At 37.5% G+C, this 20,084-nt stretch overlaps 1 protein-coding gene across 1 annotated transcript in view; it reads left to right on the forward strand.

Moving 5' to 3' along the window:
• Positions 1-19,966, forward strand: part of EIF4E (eukaryotic translation initiation factor 4E) — a 41,878-nt gene extending 21,912 nt beyond the window's left edge. The window contains exons 3-7 of the mRNA XM_032261564.1: positions 9,338-9,433; positions 11,625-11,688; positions 12,374-12,487; positions 14,502-14,641; positions 18,678-19,966. Of these exons, the coding sequence (XP_032117455.1) occupies positions 9,338-9,433; positions 11,625-11,688; positions 12,374-12,487; positions 14,502-14,641; positions 18,678-18,792 (529 nt within the window). The 3' untranslated portion in view covers positions 18,793-19,966. The remainder of the gene's footprint in view (positions 1-9,337; positions 9,434-11,624; positions 11,689-12,373; positions 12,488-14,501; positions 14,642-18,677) is intronic.
• Positions 19,967-20,084: the final 118 nt, after the last annotated feature.

The following is a 20,084-nucleotide window of genomic DNA, read 5'->3' on the forward strand; positions in this document are numbered from 1 at the left end:
CTGAATACTGATGGCGGGAAGAAAATGGCAGCTTGGAAGCATTGTACCAATCTAGAGGAAAGTAAATTGGAATTAACTTCTGAGGTTTTTAAAGTATTTCAATTCCTTTCCTTTGCCTTTTTTTCTTTCTATTTACTTTTTGTTAGGGCAGACCATTCAGTCTGTACTTAAAAGAGTCCACAAGTCTATTTATTATATAGTTTCTTTTATTAAAAAAATTTTTATGATCTTAATTTTTTAAAAATGTTTCCTTTATGCATCATGGAAGACCTACTGAAATAAATAGTTCAAATCTACTATTTGTAGTTTTCTCATAGGAGACGCTTTGGTTCAGCATATCCTCCAGTGAGGAACAAATCAGTTTTTTAGACAGTGGAGATTGTCAGCTAGTGGGGACATTAGAAGGCAGTCTATAAAGGATAAAATCCTCAGGAAAGCAATGTACCACATGTGTTAGGTTGAAGAATTCATTAGTGGCAGTTTTATATAGTTTAACCTAATAGTAGCACCAAAACCCTTACTTTTTTTCCCATCTTTTTAGTGATATAAAACAAACTTTTATATCTTCTAGCTGTCTGTGAGCCCAGTTCTTGATGTCACTTTTATTGGAGAAGTAAACAACGTGTATATCCCTCACAGCTTGAATGAAATTTAGGAAGGGATTCCTAAGTGTCCTCATCAGTTTAAAAAAAAAAAAAAAGTTTAAATCCTAAAATGAAGTCTCTGGGAACTTCAGTTTCTCTACAAATTCTACTTTTTATGTAAAATAGCAAATATCTTTTGGAAAAATACCTTGCTTTATGGCTCAAATTTTGGCAGTTTTCTCATTACTTACTTCTTGCATTTTACTTTTCTCCACTATCCAGAGTTAAATTTGGTTTATATTCTTCCAGAAGTATTAAATGAACATATCTATACTTTTTAATATAAATGTCCATACAGTTGACTTTTCAGTTTGTATGTGCAGATTCTACCTCATTGTTTTAAACCATTGTCTTGTATTATATTAATATACAGCCATGTATTTTATTAGGCTTACATTAATGGCTGTATAGATTTTTTTGTTTACACACAGTGCTATAATTTACATCCTTATATACTTGTGCACTTGTGTGAATTTCAGATTTCCTAGAACAGAGATTACCCTTTAACAACTTTTGCGTAGAAACTGCCACATTATTCTGTTTTATTGGCTTAGACTTCATCGTTTGAAAGTTCCTGGTTTCTATATCCTTGCCAGCTGCTGCAATCAGTCTTTCAAGTTGTTGCCAATCAGATCAGTCCCAGTCTCATTTGGGAAGACAATTTCAGTATTTTCAATTTGCATTTTAAAATTGGAGTTTTAAAATATTTTCATATTATATTGATGAGTTGTGGCCTTTATCTAAGGACAGATTGTTCAGTTCTTCTATTTTTTTCTTTTGGATTAGCTTTTTTCCCCCTACTTTCAAGCTGAGAAGTTACGGATAAACTTTTTAAGTTTATTTCCAAGCATTTTATATTAGAGTCCTGACTCACCCAAGGAAGGGAAGCTGGAGGAATATTAAGTCAGAAACAAGTTGTCCAAATCATTTTTCTTCTAACATTGTGGAATTATGTGATGTTTTTGTTTTGTTTTGTTTTGAAGAGATCTTTAGTTTTCATATAGGCAAATACTGCTTTTCCTTGGTAGCTTCTGCATTTCATATTAGTTTTAGGAAAACTTCACCACACAATTAAACTTTTTTTGTTTAACCTTTTCGTTTTCAGACTTTTTAGTAGTTGCATAGTAGTCACTTGCATGGATGTATATTTTCTTTAAATCAGCAGTTCTCAAGTATTTGGTCTCACAATCTCTTTATACTCTTAAAAATTATTGAGGACTCCACAGAATTTTATGTGAGTTTTTATCTATTGCTGTTTACTATATTTTTACGTAAATAATGTTAAGATGTTATTTTTCACATTTAAAAAATGAATGTATTGGCCAGGTGTGGTGGCTCATGCTTGTAATCCCAGCACTTTGGGTGGCTGAGCAGGGAGGATCACGAGGTCAAGAGATCAAGACCATCCTGGCCAACATGGTGAAACCCCATCTACTAAAGTCTCAAAAAATATATATATATATATATAATTTCACCTGAAAAACTTGAGAAATATAAAATTAATATTTGTTTAGAAAATTCATCACATTAACATAAATGACATTTTATGATGAAAATAATTATTTGAAATAAAAAGTATATAATGGGAAGAATAGCATTTTGCTATTATTTTTGCACTGTTTAAGTTCCTGACTTAATAGAAGTCAACTGGATTTTCATAGCTGTTTTTGCATTCAGTCTGTGAAGTTAAGATGTTTCATTGGAAGTATAAGAAGTTGGAAAAGGGAAGATAGTTTTTAAAAATAATTGTTGAGCTTGGTGTGGTGGCTCACATCTGTAATCCCAGCACTTTGGGAGGCTGAGGCAGGCAGATCACCTAAGGGCCAGAGTTTGAGACCAGCCTGGCCAACATGGTGAAACCCTGTCTCTCTCTACTAAAAATACAAAAGTTAGCTGGGTGTGGTAGCACACGCCTGTAATCCCAGCTGCTTGGGAGGCTGAGGCAGGAGAATTGCTTTAACCTGAGAGTTGTAGGTTGCAGTGAGCCAAGACTGTGCCATTGCACTCCAGCCTGGGCAACAGAGTGTGAGACTCCATTTAAAAAAAAAAAAAAAAATTGTTGATACTCTTTTTTGATATTTTTTGATACTACTAGGTTTCTTTCCCGCAACGCCCCCCCACCCCTGGGTTTTTTTTTTTTTTTTTTTTGAGATGGAGTTTTGCTCTTGTCACCCAGGCTGGAGTACAATGGCATGATCTCAGCTCACTGCAACCTCCACCTCCTGAATTCAAGTGATTCTCCAGCCTCAGCCTCCCAAGTGGCTACGATTACAGGCATGAGCCACCATGCCCAGCTGATTTTTAGTAGACATGGGATGTCACCATGGTGACCAGGCTAGTCTCGAACTGACCTCAGGTGATCCACCCGCTGCAGCCTCCCAAAGTGCTGGGATTACAGGCATGAGCCGCCAGCTCCCTTTTTTTCCCCTAGGTTACATGCCCAAACAGATACTAGGTTTCTTAGAGGTTAGTTGCAATGTGGAATCTAAAATCCAAGAATTTTTTTCTACTTTGTCACATTAAAATCCACTGGTCTGTCTCACATCTGGAATGGATCTCTCTTACCTATATAAGATTTTTTTAACATCATACATTTCTTATTTTAAAAATATTGGTTCAGTAAGTTATGCAGATCTTCCAAATGTTGACACTTTTTAAAAATATAGCATCAAGCAATAATAATTCCATAATGTTACCTCTAAACTTATTAAGCATCTTTGATTTTTAGGAAGTTGTCAAGTCTACAGTGGCAGATGAAATCTTTCAAAATTCTGATTTTTCTACTGAACGCTCAAATTTTAAGCAACAGTCTTAAATTCAGACAATTGCTTAGATACTATGTTTTGTTGCACTGTACTGGAAGTAGTTTTTGTGCAGATTATGAGAAAAATATGGAAATGGATTGAAATTTAATGAAATGGGTCATGTTTTTTGCCTCATCAAAGGCATTCTTTTTTTTTTTTTTTTTTTTTGAGATAGAGTTTCACTTTATCTGGAGGTGCGATCTTGGCTCAGTGTAACCTCTGCCTCCCGGGTTCAAGTGATTCTCATGTGACAGCCTTCCAAGTAGCTGGGATTACAGGCACCTTCCACCACACTCAGCTAATTTTTGTATTTTTAGTAGGGATAGGGTGTTGCCATGTTGGCCAGTCTGGTCTTGAACTCTTGACCTCAGGTGATCTGCCCACTTCAGCCTCCCAAAGTGCTGGGATTACAGTTTGAGCCACCTCGCCCAGCCCAAAGGCATACTTATATGAAACTCACATTATTAGTACTGTGAGAGTTGGTAGTAATGAAGGATACAGTGACTACTCAGTTTGGTGTCAGTGTCTTGATTCTTGCTAAGGCACCAGGAGATTTAACTACTATTGCCTTTGTACCATTAGTACAAATGTAAACACTGAAAAGCCAAGTGACATCTTAGCATATGAAAAAGTATGTTAGGGCCTCCTGCCGGTCTGCAAACCACATTTTGAGAACAGCTGATTTAGATAATTGCTTTGTTGATAAGCACTTAGTAAGTTTTCAAAATTTCCAAAACTAAAAACATGATTTGTTTGTTTTTGGAGACAGGATCTTGCTCTGTCACCCAAGCTGGAGTGTGCAGTCTCAGCTCACTGCAGCTTTGACTTCTCCTGCTTAAGCCATCTTTCCACCCCATCTGGGGTCCTAGGCATGCACCACCACCATTTTAGCATTTTTTGTAGAGCTGGAGTTTTGCTATTTCCCAGGCTAGCCTTGAACTGCTAGACTAAAGCAATCCATCCACCTCGACCTCCCAAAGTGCTGGTGCTGGAATTACGGGCATGAGCCACCATGCCTGGCTTTTTTTTTTTCTTTTTTTTTTTTAAGAGACATGGTCCTACTCTGTCACCCAGACTGGGGTATAGTTGTATGATCATAAGTCACTATAGCCTCAAACTTCTGGGCTCAAATGATCTGTCTGCCTTAGCCTTCTAAGTAGCTAGGTCTACAGGTATGCACCACAATGCCTGGCTATGTTTTTGTGTTTTTTTTTTTTTTTTTTTTTTTTTTTGAGACAGAGTTCCACTCTTGTTACCCAGGCTGGAGTGCAGTGGCATGATCTCGGCTCACCGCGACCCCTGGATTCAAGCAGTTCTCCTGCCTCAGCCTCCCGAGTAGCTGGGACTACAGGCGCGTGCCACCATGCCCAGCTAATTTTTGTATTTTTATTAGAGACAGGGTTTCACCATGTTGACCAGGATGGTCTCGATCTCTTGACCTCGTGATCCACCCGCCTCCCAAAGTGCTGGGATTATAGGCGTGAGCCACCGCGCCCGGCCGTTTTTTTAAAGAGATACACGGGGTCTTGCTATGTTGCTCAGGCTGTTTGTAAACTCCTGACCTCAAGCAGCCCTCTCGCTTTTCCCTTCCCTGCCCCTGTCCCAGTCCTGTTTCTTGACAGGGTCTTGCTTTATCACTCGCGTTGGAATGCAGTGGCGTGATCATAGCTCACTGCAGTCTCAAACTCTTGGGCTCAAGCAATCCTCCCACCTTGGCTTCCTGGGTACTGGGACTACAGACATGCCACCATACATGGTTACATTTTTTTGTTTTGTTTTTTAAATGGTGTCTTGCTCTGTTGCCAGGCTATAGTGCAGTGGGGCGATCTCAGCTCACTGGAACCTCTGCCTCCCAGGTTCAATTGATTCTCCTCCCTCAGCCTCTTGAGTGGCTGAGACTACAGGCAAGCGCCACCACACATGCCCAGCTAATTTTTGTATTTTTAGTAGAGATAGGGTTTCACCGTGTTAGCCAGAATGCTGTCAGTCTCAGGCGATCCACCTGCCTTGGCCTCGCAAAGTGCTGGGATTACAGGTGTGAGCCACCATGCCTGGCCCATTCCTCACTAATTTTTAAATGTCTAGTAAGGACAAGGTCTCATTATGTTGCGCAGACTGGTCTTGAGCTCCTGGGCTCAAGTGATCCTCCTACCTTAGCCTTCTAAAGTGCTGTTATTACAGGTGTGAGCCATCTTGCCTGGTCCCATAGTTCTTTGTATGTTTAACTGGCTGGGTGTAGTGTTTTTTGTTGTTGTTGTTTTGAAAAAAGATAGAATTTTTTTTTTTTTGAGACAGAGTCTCATTCTGTCACCCAGCCTGGAGAGCAGTGGCATGATCTTGGCTCATTGCAACCTCCACCTCCTGGGTTCAAGCGATTCTCCTGCCTCAGCCTCCCGAGTAGCTAGGACTACAGGCATGTGCCATCATATCCGGCTAATTTTTTGTAGTTTTAGGAGAGATAGTGTTTCACCATGTTAGCCAGAGTGATCTCGATATCCTGACCTCCGGATCCGCCTGCCTTGGCCTCCCAAAGTGTTGGGATTATAGGCATGAGCCACTGCGCCCAGCCGATTTAATTATTTTTAAGAATCCAGAGTGTAGCACTTGACCTTGTAGGGGGTCTTCTTCCCTTATCTTTTTCTTTTTTATTGATAATGGGGTGGCAGTTGCTGACAAAACACAAAGTACATGTTGAAATGTGTCTCATTTTTCTGTCTAGGTAACGAGACAAAGCATTAATTATAGGATTATGAAATATACAATTTTGAAGGCTCTTCATACAGCATTTGTATTGATGAAAAAATGGAATTTCCCTTTGACTTTTCCTTTGGTATTGTAATTCAGAGAATATTCAGTTTAATTTTACTTTCTTTTCTTTTTTTTTTTTTTTTTTTTTTGTGGGGGCGGGGACAGCGCCTGGATTAGGTGAAGGGGGTGGAGTTTCAGTTTAATTTTTCTAAAGGAGAATCATCTTGGGATAATAATGTTTAAGTGTAACTTTAATGTTCCCTGAGTTTATCTTCAGGGTATTAGAGAAAATATTATACAGGTATACCTCATTTTACTGTGCTTTACAAATAATGCCTTTTCTATAAATTGAAAGTTTGTGGAAATTCTGTGTCAGATAATTCTGTTGATGCTATTTTCCCAGTGGCATGTGCTTACTTGGTAATTCTCACAATATTTCAAACTTTCTGATTATTATATCTGTTATGATCTGTGATCAGTGCTCTTTGATGTTGCTATTATAATTGTTTTGGGGTGCCATGAATGTTGGCCATATAAGACAGCAAACTCAATTGATAAATGTATGTGTTCTGACTGCTCCACTGACTGGCCATTCCTATCTTCTTGTCCTTGGGTCTACCTATTCCCTGAGACACAACAATATTGAAATTAAGCCAGTTGATAGCCTACATTAGCCTCTACATGTTCTAGTGAAAGGAAGAGTTGCATGTCTCTCATTTTAAATCAAAAGCTAGAAATTACTAAGCTTATGAGGAAGACATGTCAAAAGACAACACAGGACGAAAGCTAGGTCTCTTGCACCAAACAAGTTAGCCAGGTTGTGAAAGCAAAGGAAAAAAGTTCTTGAAAGAAATGAAAAGTCCTGCTCCAGCAAACACATGAATGATAAGAAAACAAAGCAGCCTTATTGCTGATATAGAGAAAGTTCAAGTGGTCTGGGTAGAAAATAAAACCAGCTACAACATTCCCTTAAGACAAAGCCTAATCCTTGGTAAGACCCTAACTGTGTTCAGTGTTATGAACGCTGAGAGAGGTGGGGATACTGCAGAATAAAAGGTGAAAGTGGGCTGGGCGCTGTGGCTTATGCTTGTAATCATAACACTTTGGGAGGCTGAGGTGGGCGGATCACGAGGTCAGGAGTTTGAGACCAGCCTGGCCAATATGGTGAAACTCTGTCTCTATTAAAAAAATTAGCCAATTGTGGTGGCGCTTGCCTGTAGTGCCAGCTACTCAGGAAGCTGAGGCAGAAGAATCGCTTGAAACTGGGAGGCAGACGTTGTAGTGAGCCAAGATTGTGCCACTGCACTCCAACCTGGTGAAAGAGTTCATCTCAAAAAAAAAAAATTGAAAGCTACCAGAGGTCACTTATGAGGTTTAAGGAAAGAAGCCACCTCCAAAAGCACTCCAGCCTGGGCGACAGAGCAAGACCCTGTCTCAAAAGTTGAAATCTAGCAGATGTCAGTTATGAGGTTTAAGGGAAGAGGCCATTTCCATAAAAGTACAAGGTGGAGCAGCAAGTGCAGATACAGAAATTGTACCAAACTATTCAGAAGATCTAGCTAAGGTAATTGATTAAGGAGGTTACACTAAACAACAGATTTTCAATGTAAACAAAACAGCCTTCTACTGGAAGAAGATGCCATCTAGGACTTTGCTAGCTAGAGAGAAGTCAGTGCCTAGCTTCAAGGCTACAAAGGACAGGCTGACTCTTTGTTAGGGGATGTTGCAGTTGATGACTTTAAGTTGAAGCCAGTGCTCATTTGCCATTCCCAAAATCTTAAGAGTCCTTAAGGACTCTAAATCTACTCTGCCCATGCTCTAGGAATGGAGCAACAAAGCCTGGATGACAGTGTATTGATTTATGGCATGGTTTCCTGAATACTTAAAGCCTGCTGTTGAAACCCTACTGCCCAGAAGAAAAGTTTCCTTTCAAAATAGGTGATCATTGATGATGCCCAAGAGCTCTGATGGAGATGAATTGTTTTCATGCCTCTTAACACAGCGTACTTTCTGCAGCCTGTGGAGCAACAAAGAAGAATTTCAACTTTCAAGTCTTCTTATTTATTAATAAGAACTATATTTCATAAGGCTATAGGTGCTGTAGATAGTGATTCCTTTGATGGATCTGGACAAAGTAAATTGAAAACCTTCTGGAAAGGATTCAGCATTCTGGATGTCATCAAGAACAGTGTCTTGGGTCTCTATGTATAGCAGAGAATCTGTTATGTAGTAGGCATAGGATAACACATTTTTTAAATGAAAGCAATGGAGAGCTCTCATTATTTACCACTGTAATAGCAACTAGCATTTTTACATTTTTTTTTTCTAAATTTTTGGGGTAAACATAAAATTTACCATCTTAACTATTTTTAGGTGTACAGTTCAGTTAATGTTAAGTACTTTGTGCAACCAATTTCTGTGTGACTAATCTCCAGAACTCCTGTTCATCTTTAAAAACTTTGTAAACTCTGTAACCCATTAAACTCCCCATTACCCCTTCTTCTTCTTTTTTTTTTTTTTTTGAGACGGAGTTTCACTCATGTTACCCAGGCTGGAGTGCAATGGCGCGATCTCGGCTCATCGCAACCTCCGCCTCCTGGGTTCAGGCAATTCTCCTGCCTCAGCCTCCTGAGTAGCTGGGATTACAGGCACGCACCACCATGCCCAGCTAATGTTTTTGTATTTTTAGTAGAGACGGGGTTTCACCATGTTGACCAGGATGGTCTCGATCTCTTGACCTCGTGATTCACCCGCCTCGGCCTCCCAAAGTGCTGGGATTACAGGCTTGAGCCACCGCGCCCAGACTACCCCTTCTTCTTAACTAGTGACAACCACCATTCTTTTTGTTTCTATGAATTTGATTTCTTATACCTCATATAAGTGGAATCATATAGTATTTGGGTTGTTTTGGAGCAGGGGGCTGACTAATTAATGTAATGTTCTTAGCTTCTCATGTTTTATCAAGTGTTAGAATTACTTTCATCAGAGTTTTAAAATATTTCATCATGTATATATATCCTTTTTTTCATTTATCTGTGGATGGACAGTTGGCTTGTTTCCACCTTTTAACTGTTGTGAATAATGTTACTTTTAACATGGGGGTGCAACTATCATTTTTTGACATTGACTTTTTATTTTTAGATGGGCACTCTGGTTTTTTAAAAATGATAAAAGCAAAACTTGGCAAGCAAACCTACGGCTGATCTCTAAGTTTGATACCGTTGAAGACTTTTGGGCGTAAGTAACCATTTGTTTTAGAATGTTTGTTGTTTTATTAGCTGTGTAGTCTTTTTAAGTTGAATTCACAAAATGAAGTGTGAGGTAGGTGAACAGTTAATGAATGTTCATCTATTTTCTTATCTCCTGACAAATGTTTGAATTGGTGATTATGCTTTATTAGTTCTACAAAACTTAAATCTTGTCATCCCTCAGCCCCGATTATTCTGTTTCTTGTCCTGAGATATCCTTTGCTCAGGAATCCTTTATTGCCCTTAGAACTTTTGACAATTAGTTGGAACTTGTTCTTCTCTTGGTTGACAAGATACATTTGCCTCATAACTGGGTATTCCAGTGCATTGTTGGGTCCTCATTTTTGCGAACTGTTTTTAGTGGAACATCTGGAATTTCCTGTACCACAGATTTTAAGATATCAAAGGCTGAAATGTTCAGAATTCAGGGATTGTCAAGGGAATGCCAGTATCTATCATGATACTTTATTCATTTCATTATACTATGATCAATATCAAGAAGAATATTTGAAATATTTTTGAAATTTTGTTTCTGATATAGCAAAAAGCTAAGAATTGGGATCATCAAGTTTTGCATGACTTTAAAACAAAATTTAAAACTGGGCTTAGTGGCTCATGCCTGTAATACTAATACTTTGGGAGGCTGAGGCAGGAAGATTACTTGCGTCCAGGAGTTCAAGACCAGCCTGGTCAACATGAGTTCCTGTTTCTCTAGAAAATATAAAAATTGTGAAGTCTAAGTTAAGAAGTTTTGATAATTGATTCTCTTAAAAACAAAGTTGGGCCGGGCGCGGTGGCTCAAGCCTGTAATCCCAGCACTGTGGGAGGCCAAGGCGGGTGGATCACGAGGTCAAGAGATCGAGACCATCCTGGTCAACACGGTGAAACCCCGTCTCTACTAAAAATACAAAAAATTAGCTGGGCATGGTGGCACGTGCCTGTAATCCCAGCTACTCAGGAGGCTGAGGCAGGAGAATTGCCTGAACCCAGGAGGCGGAGGTTGCGGTGAGCCGAGATCGCGCCATTGCACTCCAGCCTGGGTAACAAGGGCGAAACTCCATCTCAAAAAACAAAAAAACAAAACAAAACAAAAAAAAAACAAAGTTAATCCAGTGTGTCTAATTTACTTGGAGAATGAGTAGGGAGGAACTATTTGAGACCATGAAAGACAAAAGTCTTTAATAAGCATAAAAGCATTGAAACTTAATAATAACTACATTTAAGTCCTAATAATTTATAGGCCTAGTTGTCTAGTTAAACTAGGGTTATTCTTCTTTGCCCGTCATCAAAACATCAAGTAGTTTTTCTTCTATAATTATGTTTATTTAGAACTTTTAAATAACTCCAGCCTTCTGCACCAAAAAAAAAAAAAAAAAAACTCTTCATTCTCCTACAGAGGAAAAGATTCTTAAGAGGTGCTAATATTTTAAAAATCAATTTTGCTGTAAGTGACTACAGGAGATCAAATGATCTAAGCCTTTTGCCTTCAGGCAAGCAACCGAGTCATTGCAAATGTTATTTTGATATTTGGGAAATAGTGTAGAAATACAGATTCCAGGGTGTCATTTCATATTTAGGTGATTATAATCCCAAGAGGTAGTGCCTGGAACTATATTTTTCTAAAATCCTTTTTAAAATGATTATTGTGTTGACTGACCAGCGACAGTTAGTGGTGTTTGCGAACCATTGATCTATTGTCTTGGATACCCTCAAGGATAATAATGTATTTCAGCCATACAATCCCGATGGTCAGGAAGTTCGTTTTCTTTTTTTTTTTTTTTTTTCTTTTTTCTTTTTTTTTTTTGTCTAATGTGTTTGTGACAAAACAAAACTGTTGATTAACTTCAGAAATTATTTCATTTACTTAAAGCCACCATATACCTTTCTCCTCAGTTTCTTATATACACACATATGTATGCACCAAGTTAAATGACATATAAAAATATATTTTTGTCAGCCCAATCACTAGAAATTTTTTTGAAAATTATACCTGCCATCCGAAGTTGATTATTGAACTGCTTTTAAGATCTGTTTTGTCCATTTAAGAAATTGACTTAGAAACAAGTAGACACAAACTTTTATCTGTTTATTTTTCATATTTTCTAAATGTATATATATGTAAGCACCTAAACTCTGTATTACATATTCTGTGTTTTTAATTGTCATTTTCTTTTACCTAGTCTGTACAACCATATCCAGTTGTCTAGTAATTTAATGCCTGGCTGTGACTACTCACTTTTTAAGGTATGTGTACTTGGTGATTTTTATATATTTATTATAGGACTGGGCCATTTGGTATTCATTAAGAAATCTTGCTGTAAACTTAGGAGTATTTGATAGTATGGTGAGCAGGCTGATAATTTAATTGGCTTTAGTATGCTTTAGTATAAATATATCTTACTCTTTTTGTTTTTAAAAATTGAGGGAGAATTATTCTATGGATACCATACTGAGATTGATTTTCATGAGAGCTTTGATTATCCAGTCTACTCCTTCTTTTATGTACTTGAGCAGACTGAGTTTACCAGGCATTCTTAACCTTAGGAGCATAGGCCCTTGGAATACTTACTATTGGGCTTTGTCAGGTTTGGGGACAGGACATTCATTAACTGAAATTGAATAGTTTTTGCATGTATTTTCTGGGTATAGAAGTGTACAGAGCTTCTAAAATATGTTTGCTATTTAGAAAAAGAACCTTCAAATTAAGTGAAACTCAAGATTTACTAGCAAATAAGGGACGAAGTCAGGACTGTAATTCTGCAGTGTCATGCCTCTGGCGTTAAGTTTTATGTGCTTTTTAAAAACTACATCAGTGACAGTTTTATGGAGAATAAGAAGTTAACAGTGTTGTTGCTCATTATTTCTAATGATTATCTCTCAAAGTCAAGGTAACAATATTGTGTAATACTGTTGTCTTCTAACCCTGTAGGATGGTATTGAGCCTATGTGGGAAGATGAGAAAAACAAACGGGGAGGACGATGGCTAATTACATTGAACAAACAGCAGAGACGAAGTGACCTCGATCGCTTTTGGCTAGAGACAGTAAGGTTTTAAAAGTATAAAGCAGTTGTAGAGGTAGTTTTGGAATACTAAAACTTAATATATGTTACATTTTACATTTGCTACTTGATTTAAGAGGAGAGAAGGATGCCCAGCACTAGAAAATCAGGGTCAGTAATTACTTTTGTTCTGTCACGTGACTTCTGTTTATAGTACAGTGAAACATTCTACCATATTGTAAGTCAGATATTTGAGTGATTGGCAGTTGACTCTCACCACCAATTTTGTGGTCATTTCATTAACCCCAAAATTATAGAACCTTACATTTTGTATGATTGAAGTTTTTGCAACCCACTTACAGCATTGCTATACATATACTAAAATTTTAAATATTTATATTTTTAGAGCTGGGGTCTTGCTCTCCCAGGCTAGAGTGCAGATATTTATTTATATGGCTCACTTCGGCCTCACCCTTTGGGTTCAAGCAACCCTCCCACCTCAGCCTCTTAATAGCTTGGACTACAGGTGCATGCAACCATGCCCAGCTAATTTTTAAAATCTTTCTGTAGAAATGGGATCTTGATATGCTGTCCAGGTTAATCTCAAACTCCTGGCCTCAAGTGATCCTCCCACTTGAGCCTCTCAAAGTGCTGGAATTACTGATGTGAGTCACTGTGCCTGACCTACTAAACTTTTTAGATCAGTGAAGCAAACAATAAAATTGTTGTGTACTGTTGTTCGACCTACATGTTGTGATATAGCTGGAACTTTTGCCTTCACAAGACAAATTAAATATAAGATAATAGGCATTTTCTATAGACGGCGGTTCCAAACCCCAAGTTTTAGGAATGGGATTTGTAGTCTCTTTTGTATCCCTAGCACTTGAAGCAGTGCCTGGTTTATAGTTAGGACTTACTAAGTTAATCACTAAAATGTGGGGATAAGTGACTGTGTTGTTTTTTTAAAGACAGGGTCTTGCTCTGTCCGTCACCCAGGCTGGAGTGCAGTGGGGCCATCAGAGCTCACTGTAGCCTCCTGGGCTCAAGCAATCATCCTGCCTTAGCCTGTCAAGTAATTGGGACTACAGGTGCATGTCAGCACACCCAGCTGCTGAATGAATGGCTTTTGAAGAAGTAATTGAATTCTGTTTTTGAGGGGGAAGATCATCAGCAAGTATCATGTTGGAATTCCACATTAAAAAGTCAGGACATTTCCATTTTTCAGTTAAAAAAAATGTTGTGGAGATGAATGGTAGTAGTGATGGTTGTACAACAATTTTGAATGTCCATAATGCCTGAACTGTACACTTAGAAATGGTTAAAATGGTAAATTTTGTTATTGATGTTTTAAGAAACCCAATAGTGCCAGGCTCACACCTATAATCTTATCACTTTAGGAGACCAAGCCAGGTATTTCACTCAGTGAAACTCACAAGTTCAAGACCAGCTTGGGCAACATGGGAAAACCCTGTCTGTACAAAAAATACAAAAATTAACTAGGTGTGGTGATATGTGCTTGTATGTAGGCCCAGCTACTCAGGAGGCTGAGATGGGAGGATCACTTAAGCTTAGGAGGTTGAGGCTGCAGTGAGCTGTGATGGTGTTACTGCACTCCAGCCAGGGTGACGGAGCAAGACCCTTTCTCAAAAACAACAACAAAAAAACTCAAACCATTAACAACTATTCATAAAAAATAAGAACAAGAGGCAATTAATTTAACCATGAATAAGTATTTCTGTTATTCTGTTATTTGTTTGCTCGTAAATAGAAGCAGCAGCAGAGCAAATGAGTATTATAAAATCAGCTTTTATATCTGCCATGATATTAACTGCCAAATTTGCTGAAAAAGGTGAGGACAACTGTTAATGTTTTTGGTAATAAATAAATGAATGAATAAAGTCAGGACAGATCTGTATATGCAAATAAAATTTAGACATTTAAAAAGTTAACTCTTGATTTAAAAGCTGTCTTTAGTTTTGTGTCTATACGAATATAGAGGAGACATTCGCAGTGTAATAGCTTGTTTATTAAATGTAATTTGGGATTTTTTTTTTAAGCTGCTGTGCCTTATTGGAGAATCTTTTGATGACTACAGTGACGATGTATGTGGCGCTGTTGTTAATGTTAGAGCTAAAGGAGATAAGATAGCAATATGGACTACTGAATGTGAAAACAGAGAAGCTGTTACACATATAGGGTAAGTTTTCCTCTTTGTCTGCTTATTTTTACAATATTAAAATGACTAAAACCAGAAGTTATTTTATTTGTAGCTTTAGATATACTTTGGTTTGTAGATCCTGTTTTCCTTGTATTGTTTTCATGAACATTTTTATAAGTTTGAATGGCTCTGTACCAACAGAGCCAGTGCTCAATGTCTTGTTTATATATATATATTTGTGGTTTTTGTTTTTGATTTTGTTTTTTTACACCACTATTTCATCTATTTATTTATTTATTTTGAGAGAGAGTCTCACTCTGTTCCTCAGGCTGTGTAGTACAGTGGTATGATCTAGGCTTACTGCAACCTCTGCCTTTCAGGTTCCAGCAGTTCTCATGTCTCATCCTCTCAAGTAGCTGGGAATACTGGTGCATGCTGCCATGCTCGGTTAATTTTTGTATTTTTAGTAGAGACCAGGTTTTGCCATGTTGACCAGGCTGGTGTTTAACTCCTGGCCTCAAGTGATAACCATCCACCTTGGGCCTCCCAAAGTGCTGGGATTACAGGCGTGAGCCATTGCACCCAGCCTTGTTCATATGTTTTTTATTTCTATGAAATTGTTTTTTCTCAGCAGTAAAGTATATAACTACTAGAGCATTCCTTTGGCGTGTAGTTTTGTTTTTTTAATTCATTCACCAAATGAGAATGTATTATTTCCTACTTGAAAGTACTGTTTGAAAAAAGTACTACTTTGAAAAGAGCTAATGTATGCTCATAATAAAAATAATTCAGTGAGTATTGACAAATATTATATGTGCATTTAAAGCATGTGAATTTTTATTAAATTTATATGACAGAAAACAGAATTTTCATTAAATTTATATGACATATCTTGGTTTTTATCCATATTTAAAACCCACATATGTGGGGGGTTTTTGACCAATTTTGGAAATTTTATTCTTTGCAAAAATGGTGGTTTTTGTTGTTGTTTTATTTTGTTTTGTTTTTTGAGACAGAGTCTTATTGTGTTATTCAGGCAGGAGTGTAGTGGTGCAGTCATGGCTCACTGTAGCCTCAACCTCCTGGTGATCCTCCTATCTCAGCCACCAGAGTAGCTGGAATTACAGGCGTATACCACCACATCTGGCTAGGTTTTTCTTTTGTACATTTTGTAGAGAAGAGATTTTGCCATGTTGCCCAGACTGGTCATGAACTCCTGGACTTGATCAAGCCACCTCAGCCTTTCAAAGTGCTGAGATTACAGACATGAGCCACCATGCTAAACTAGCTAGCATTTTTTTTCTAACTAGGATTTCTTTTTAACCTCTATTATATTAGTAATATTTGACTCACAATCTTATGTTAAAATTCAGTGCTGGTCAGTCAGTGGTCACAAAATGTTTGGTTTGCCCCATTGTGATTTTTTTCAAATATTATTAATTTTTCTTTTAAAATTAATTTTTTTGAGACAGAGTTAAACTCTGTTGCCCAGGTTGGAGTGCAGTAGCACGATCTCGGCTCACTGCAACGTCCGCCTCTTGGGTTTAAGTGACTCTTTTGCCTCAGCCTCCTGAATAGCTGGGATCACAGGCCTGAGCCCTATAGCATTTTTTGTAGAGACAAGGGTTTTGCTGTGTTGGCCAAGCTGGTGTTGAACTACTGGCCTCAAGTGATCTGCCTGTCTCAGCCTCCCAAACTGCTGGGATTTCAGGTGTGAACCACCGCTCTCGGCCATGTATTTTTCTGTGAACATGATTTATTTCTAGATCAAAAGGTATAGGGATTTTCTACATTTCGTGCTGTATAGGGTTCAGTAAGAGAAAGGAGTTGATTTGTCATCATATTTTAATGTTTCTGCCAGCATCAAAACCTGATTGTGGAGGTTTTACTTTATTTTAAGAAAGAGTTAGAGAAATTAAGAATTTTTTTTCTATGGAAGTTTTGTATTTTTCTCAATATTAAATTCTTGTGAGTCTATATTAAGACTTCAGATTTTCAAAGAAAGATTTTTTTTTTTAACCCTTCCAATTTGCATTGGTCTTGCTTTCTGGCATTTAATTGAAAGGAATGCATGGCATTTAATGCAAATTTGATAATTATCACTTTACCCTAAAATTTCTTTTTAATACTTTATTTTAGGGGGAAGGTGGTAAATCTTTTTGGAAGGTATGAAAAAACCATCCTAGTATTGTGTTGGAGGATTTAACTCCATTAATATGTTTGTTCCTTTATTGATTGACTGATTGATTGATTGAGACAGTTTCATTCTTGATGTCCAGGCTGGAGTGCAGTGATGCAATCTAGGCTCACTCGACCTCCATCTGTCTGGTTCAAGTGATTCTCCTGTCTCAGCCTCTAGAGTAGCTGGGATTAAAGGCATGCATCACCATGCCCAGCTAATTTTCTATTTTTAGTAGAGACAGGATTTCTTCATGTTGGTCAGGCTGGTCTTGAACTCCCAACCTCAGCTAATCTGCCCGCCTCAGCCTCCCAAAGTGCTGGGATTACAGGTGTGAGCCACCACGCCTGGCTGTTCCTTTATTTGTATTTGATTTTGCTTATTTTTGAATTTTTGCTATATTTTTCTTTTTTTCTTTTTTTTTTTTTTTTTTGAGGGCCCAGACTGGAGTGCAGTGGCACAATCTCAGTTCACTGCAACCTCTGCCTCCCGGGTTCAAGCGATTCTCCTGCCTCAGCCTTCCAAGTAGCTGGGACTACAGGCGCATGCCACTACACCCAGATAAGTTTTTTTTTTTTTTTTAGTAGAGTTGGGGTTTCACCATGTCGATCTCCTGACCTTGTGATCCCCATGCCTCGGCCTTCTAAAGTGCTGGGATTATAGGTATGAGCAACCGTGTCGGCCTTATTTTTTTCTTAAAGATTCAAATTTTTAAGGTGACATATGAAGCTCTCTTCCTCTGAAAACTTGTCAGCCTTATCTCATATTCACTTTACTTATAAGCCATAGCCACACAGTCTAATTTTTATTTCTCAGCTTTCAGATGTGCTCATTCTCTTAACATTATCCTTTTGATCTTGTGATATTTAAAGGGGAGACTTCACTAATTTTGTAGATGAGGCCCCTATATTTACTCTTTGGCACTCCTGACAAGTGCCATTTTGTTCTTCGAAACGTGTGCTTGAGTCACGTCTTATTTAAAAATTAGATTGTAAAGTTAGTAAGTTAGAAATTATGTATGTTCTTAAATTAATCTCTCTCTAAGTGTTTAGTTTTTGTTTGTGCAGTCTTGTAACAGGTATGGTTAATGGAATTTGTGTAGTAATATACAATATGTGCTAGGGTTCAGATGTGAAATGTAACATTTTAGATCAAAGAATGAAAATAAACATGTTTGTGTTACAGATTGCTGTTTAAGTATGCATGTGAGACAGATCCGTCATAGATATTTGTGATTATTTGTGTTTTTTTTAATTAGACTGTAAATGCAGTGAGCCCAGGGACTGTCCTGGCTTTGTTCACTATTGATTTAGTAATAATTATCATAGTACCAGAATAAATAACAGTATAATCATATAGTAATGCTACTATAATTTAGTAACAACATACCTGATTGGCTCTCAAATATTTTAGAAGTAATTAATGGCTGGGCGCAGTGGCTTACACCTGTAATCTCAGCACTTTGGGAGGCCAAGGTGGGTGTATAGCCTGAGGTCAGGAGTTTGAGACCAGCTTGGTCAACATAGTGAAACCCCGACTCTACTAAAAATGCAAAATATTAGCCGGGTGTGGTGGCGGGTGCCTGTAATTCCAGATACTCGGGAGGCTGAGGCAGGAGAATCACTTGAACCTGGGAGGTGGAGGTTGTAGTGAGCTGAGATCCCCGCCATTGCACTCCAGTCTGGGTAACAAGAGCAAAAATCCATAAATAAATAAATAACCAAGAATATTGCAAAAATGGAAGAGTAAATTGTGCTAAAAGGAAAAGGCTGTATAATTTCCTCTTGTACTCTCAAGTCTGTATTTTGTAATATAAAGACTAATAACACTAAATTTTTAAATTTATTTACTTCTTGTGAATAAAAATGGCTACTTCTTTTTTTTTTTTTCTTCTAGGAGGGTATACAAGGAAAGGTTAGGACTTCCTCCAAAGATAGTGATTGGTTATCAGTCCCACGCAGACACAGCTACTAAGAGCGGCTCCACCACTAAAAATAGGTTTGTTGTTTAAGAAGACACCTTCTGAGTATTCTCATAGGAGACTGCGTCAAGCAATCGAGATTTGGGAGCTGAACCAAAGCCTCTTCCAAAAGCAGAGTGGACTGCATTTAAATTTGATTTCCATCTAAATGTTGCTGAGATACAAGAGAAGTCTCATTTGCCTTTGTCTTGTACTTCTGTGTTCATATATATATATATATATTTTTTGGCTAGAGTGTCCACTATCCCAATCAAAGAATTACAGTACACATCCCCAGAATCCATAAATGTGTTCCTGGCCCACTCTGTAATAGTTCAGTAGAATTACCATTAATTACATACACATTTTACCAATCCACAATATTCAAAAAACAACTTGGCATTTCTCTACTTTACAGGAAAAAAATTCTGTTGATGTTCTATTGTATGCAGGAGCATATTTTGCTGGTTTGAAAGATTATGATGCATATAGTTTTCTAGCAATTTTCTTTGTTTCTTTTTACAGCATTGTCTTTGCTGTACTCTTGCTGATGGCTGCTAGATTTTAATTTATTTGTTTCCCTACTTGATAATATTAGTGATTCTGATTTCAGTTTTTCATTTGTTTTGCTTTTGTTTTTTTCCTCATGTAACATTGGCGAAGGATCCAGGAATATGACACAAAGGTGGAATAAACATTAATTTTGTGCATTCTTTGGTAATTTTTTTGTTTTTTTGTAACTACAAAGCTTTGCTACAAATTTATGCATTTCATTCAAATCAGTGATCTATGTTTGTGTGATTTCCTAAACATAATTGTGGATTATAAAAAAATGTAACATCATAATTACATTCCTAACTAGAATTAGTATGTCTGTTTTTGTATCTTTATGCTGTATTTTAACACTTTGTATTACTTAGGTTATTTTGCTTTGGTTAAAAATGGCTCAAGTAGAAAAGCAGTCCCATTCATATTAAGACAGTGTACAAAACTGTAAATAAAATGTGTACAGTGAATTGTCTTTTAGACAACTAGATTTGTCCTTTTATTTCTCCATCTCTAAAGAAGGAATTTGTACTTCTTATTGCAAGGCAGTCTCTATATTGTGTCTTCTTTTGTGGTGTCTTCCATGTGAACAGCATAAGTTTGGAGCACTAGTTTGATTATTATGTTTATTACAATTTTTAATAAATTGAATAGGTAGTATCATATATATGGAATTAAATTGACGTGGCTATCTTTGTTTTTTTATAAAGTAAGGCATAGTCCTTCAGTCTTAGGTAAATAATGTACTCTCAATATGTTAATACTCATGAGAATTGGGATCTGACGCATCACCATTT

Source organism: Sapajus apella, unplaced genomic scaffold, assembly GCF_009761245.1.
Source record: "Sapajus apella isolate SASKATOON/1434 unplaced genomic scaffold, GSC_monkey_1.0 scaffold124, whole genome shotgun sequence".
NCBI lineage: Eukaryota > Metazoa > Chordata > Mammalia > Primates > Cebidae > Sapajus > Sapajus apella.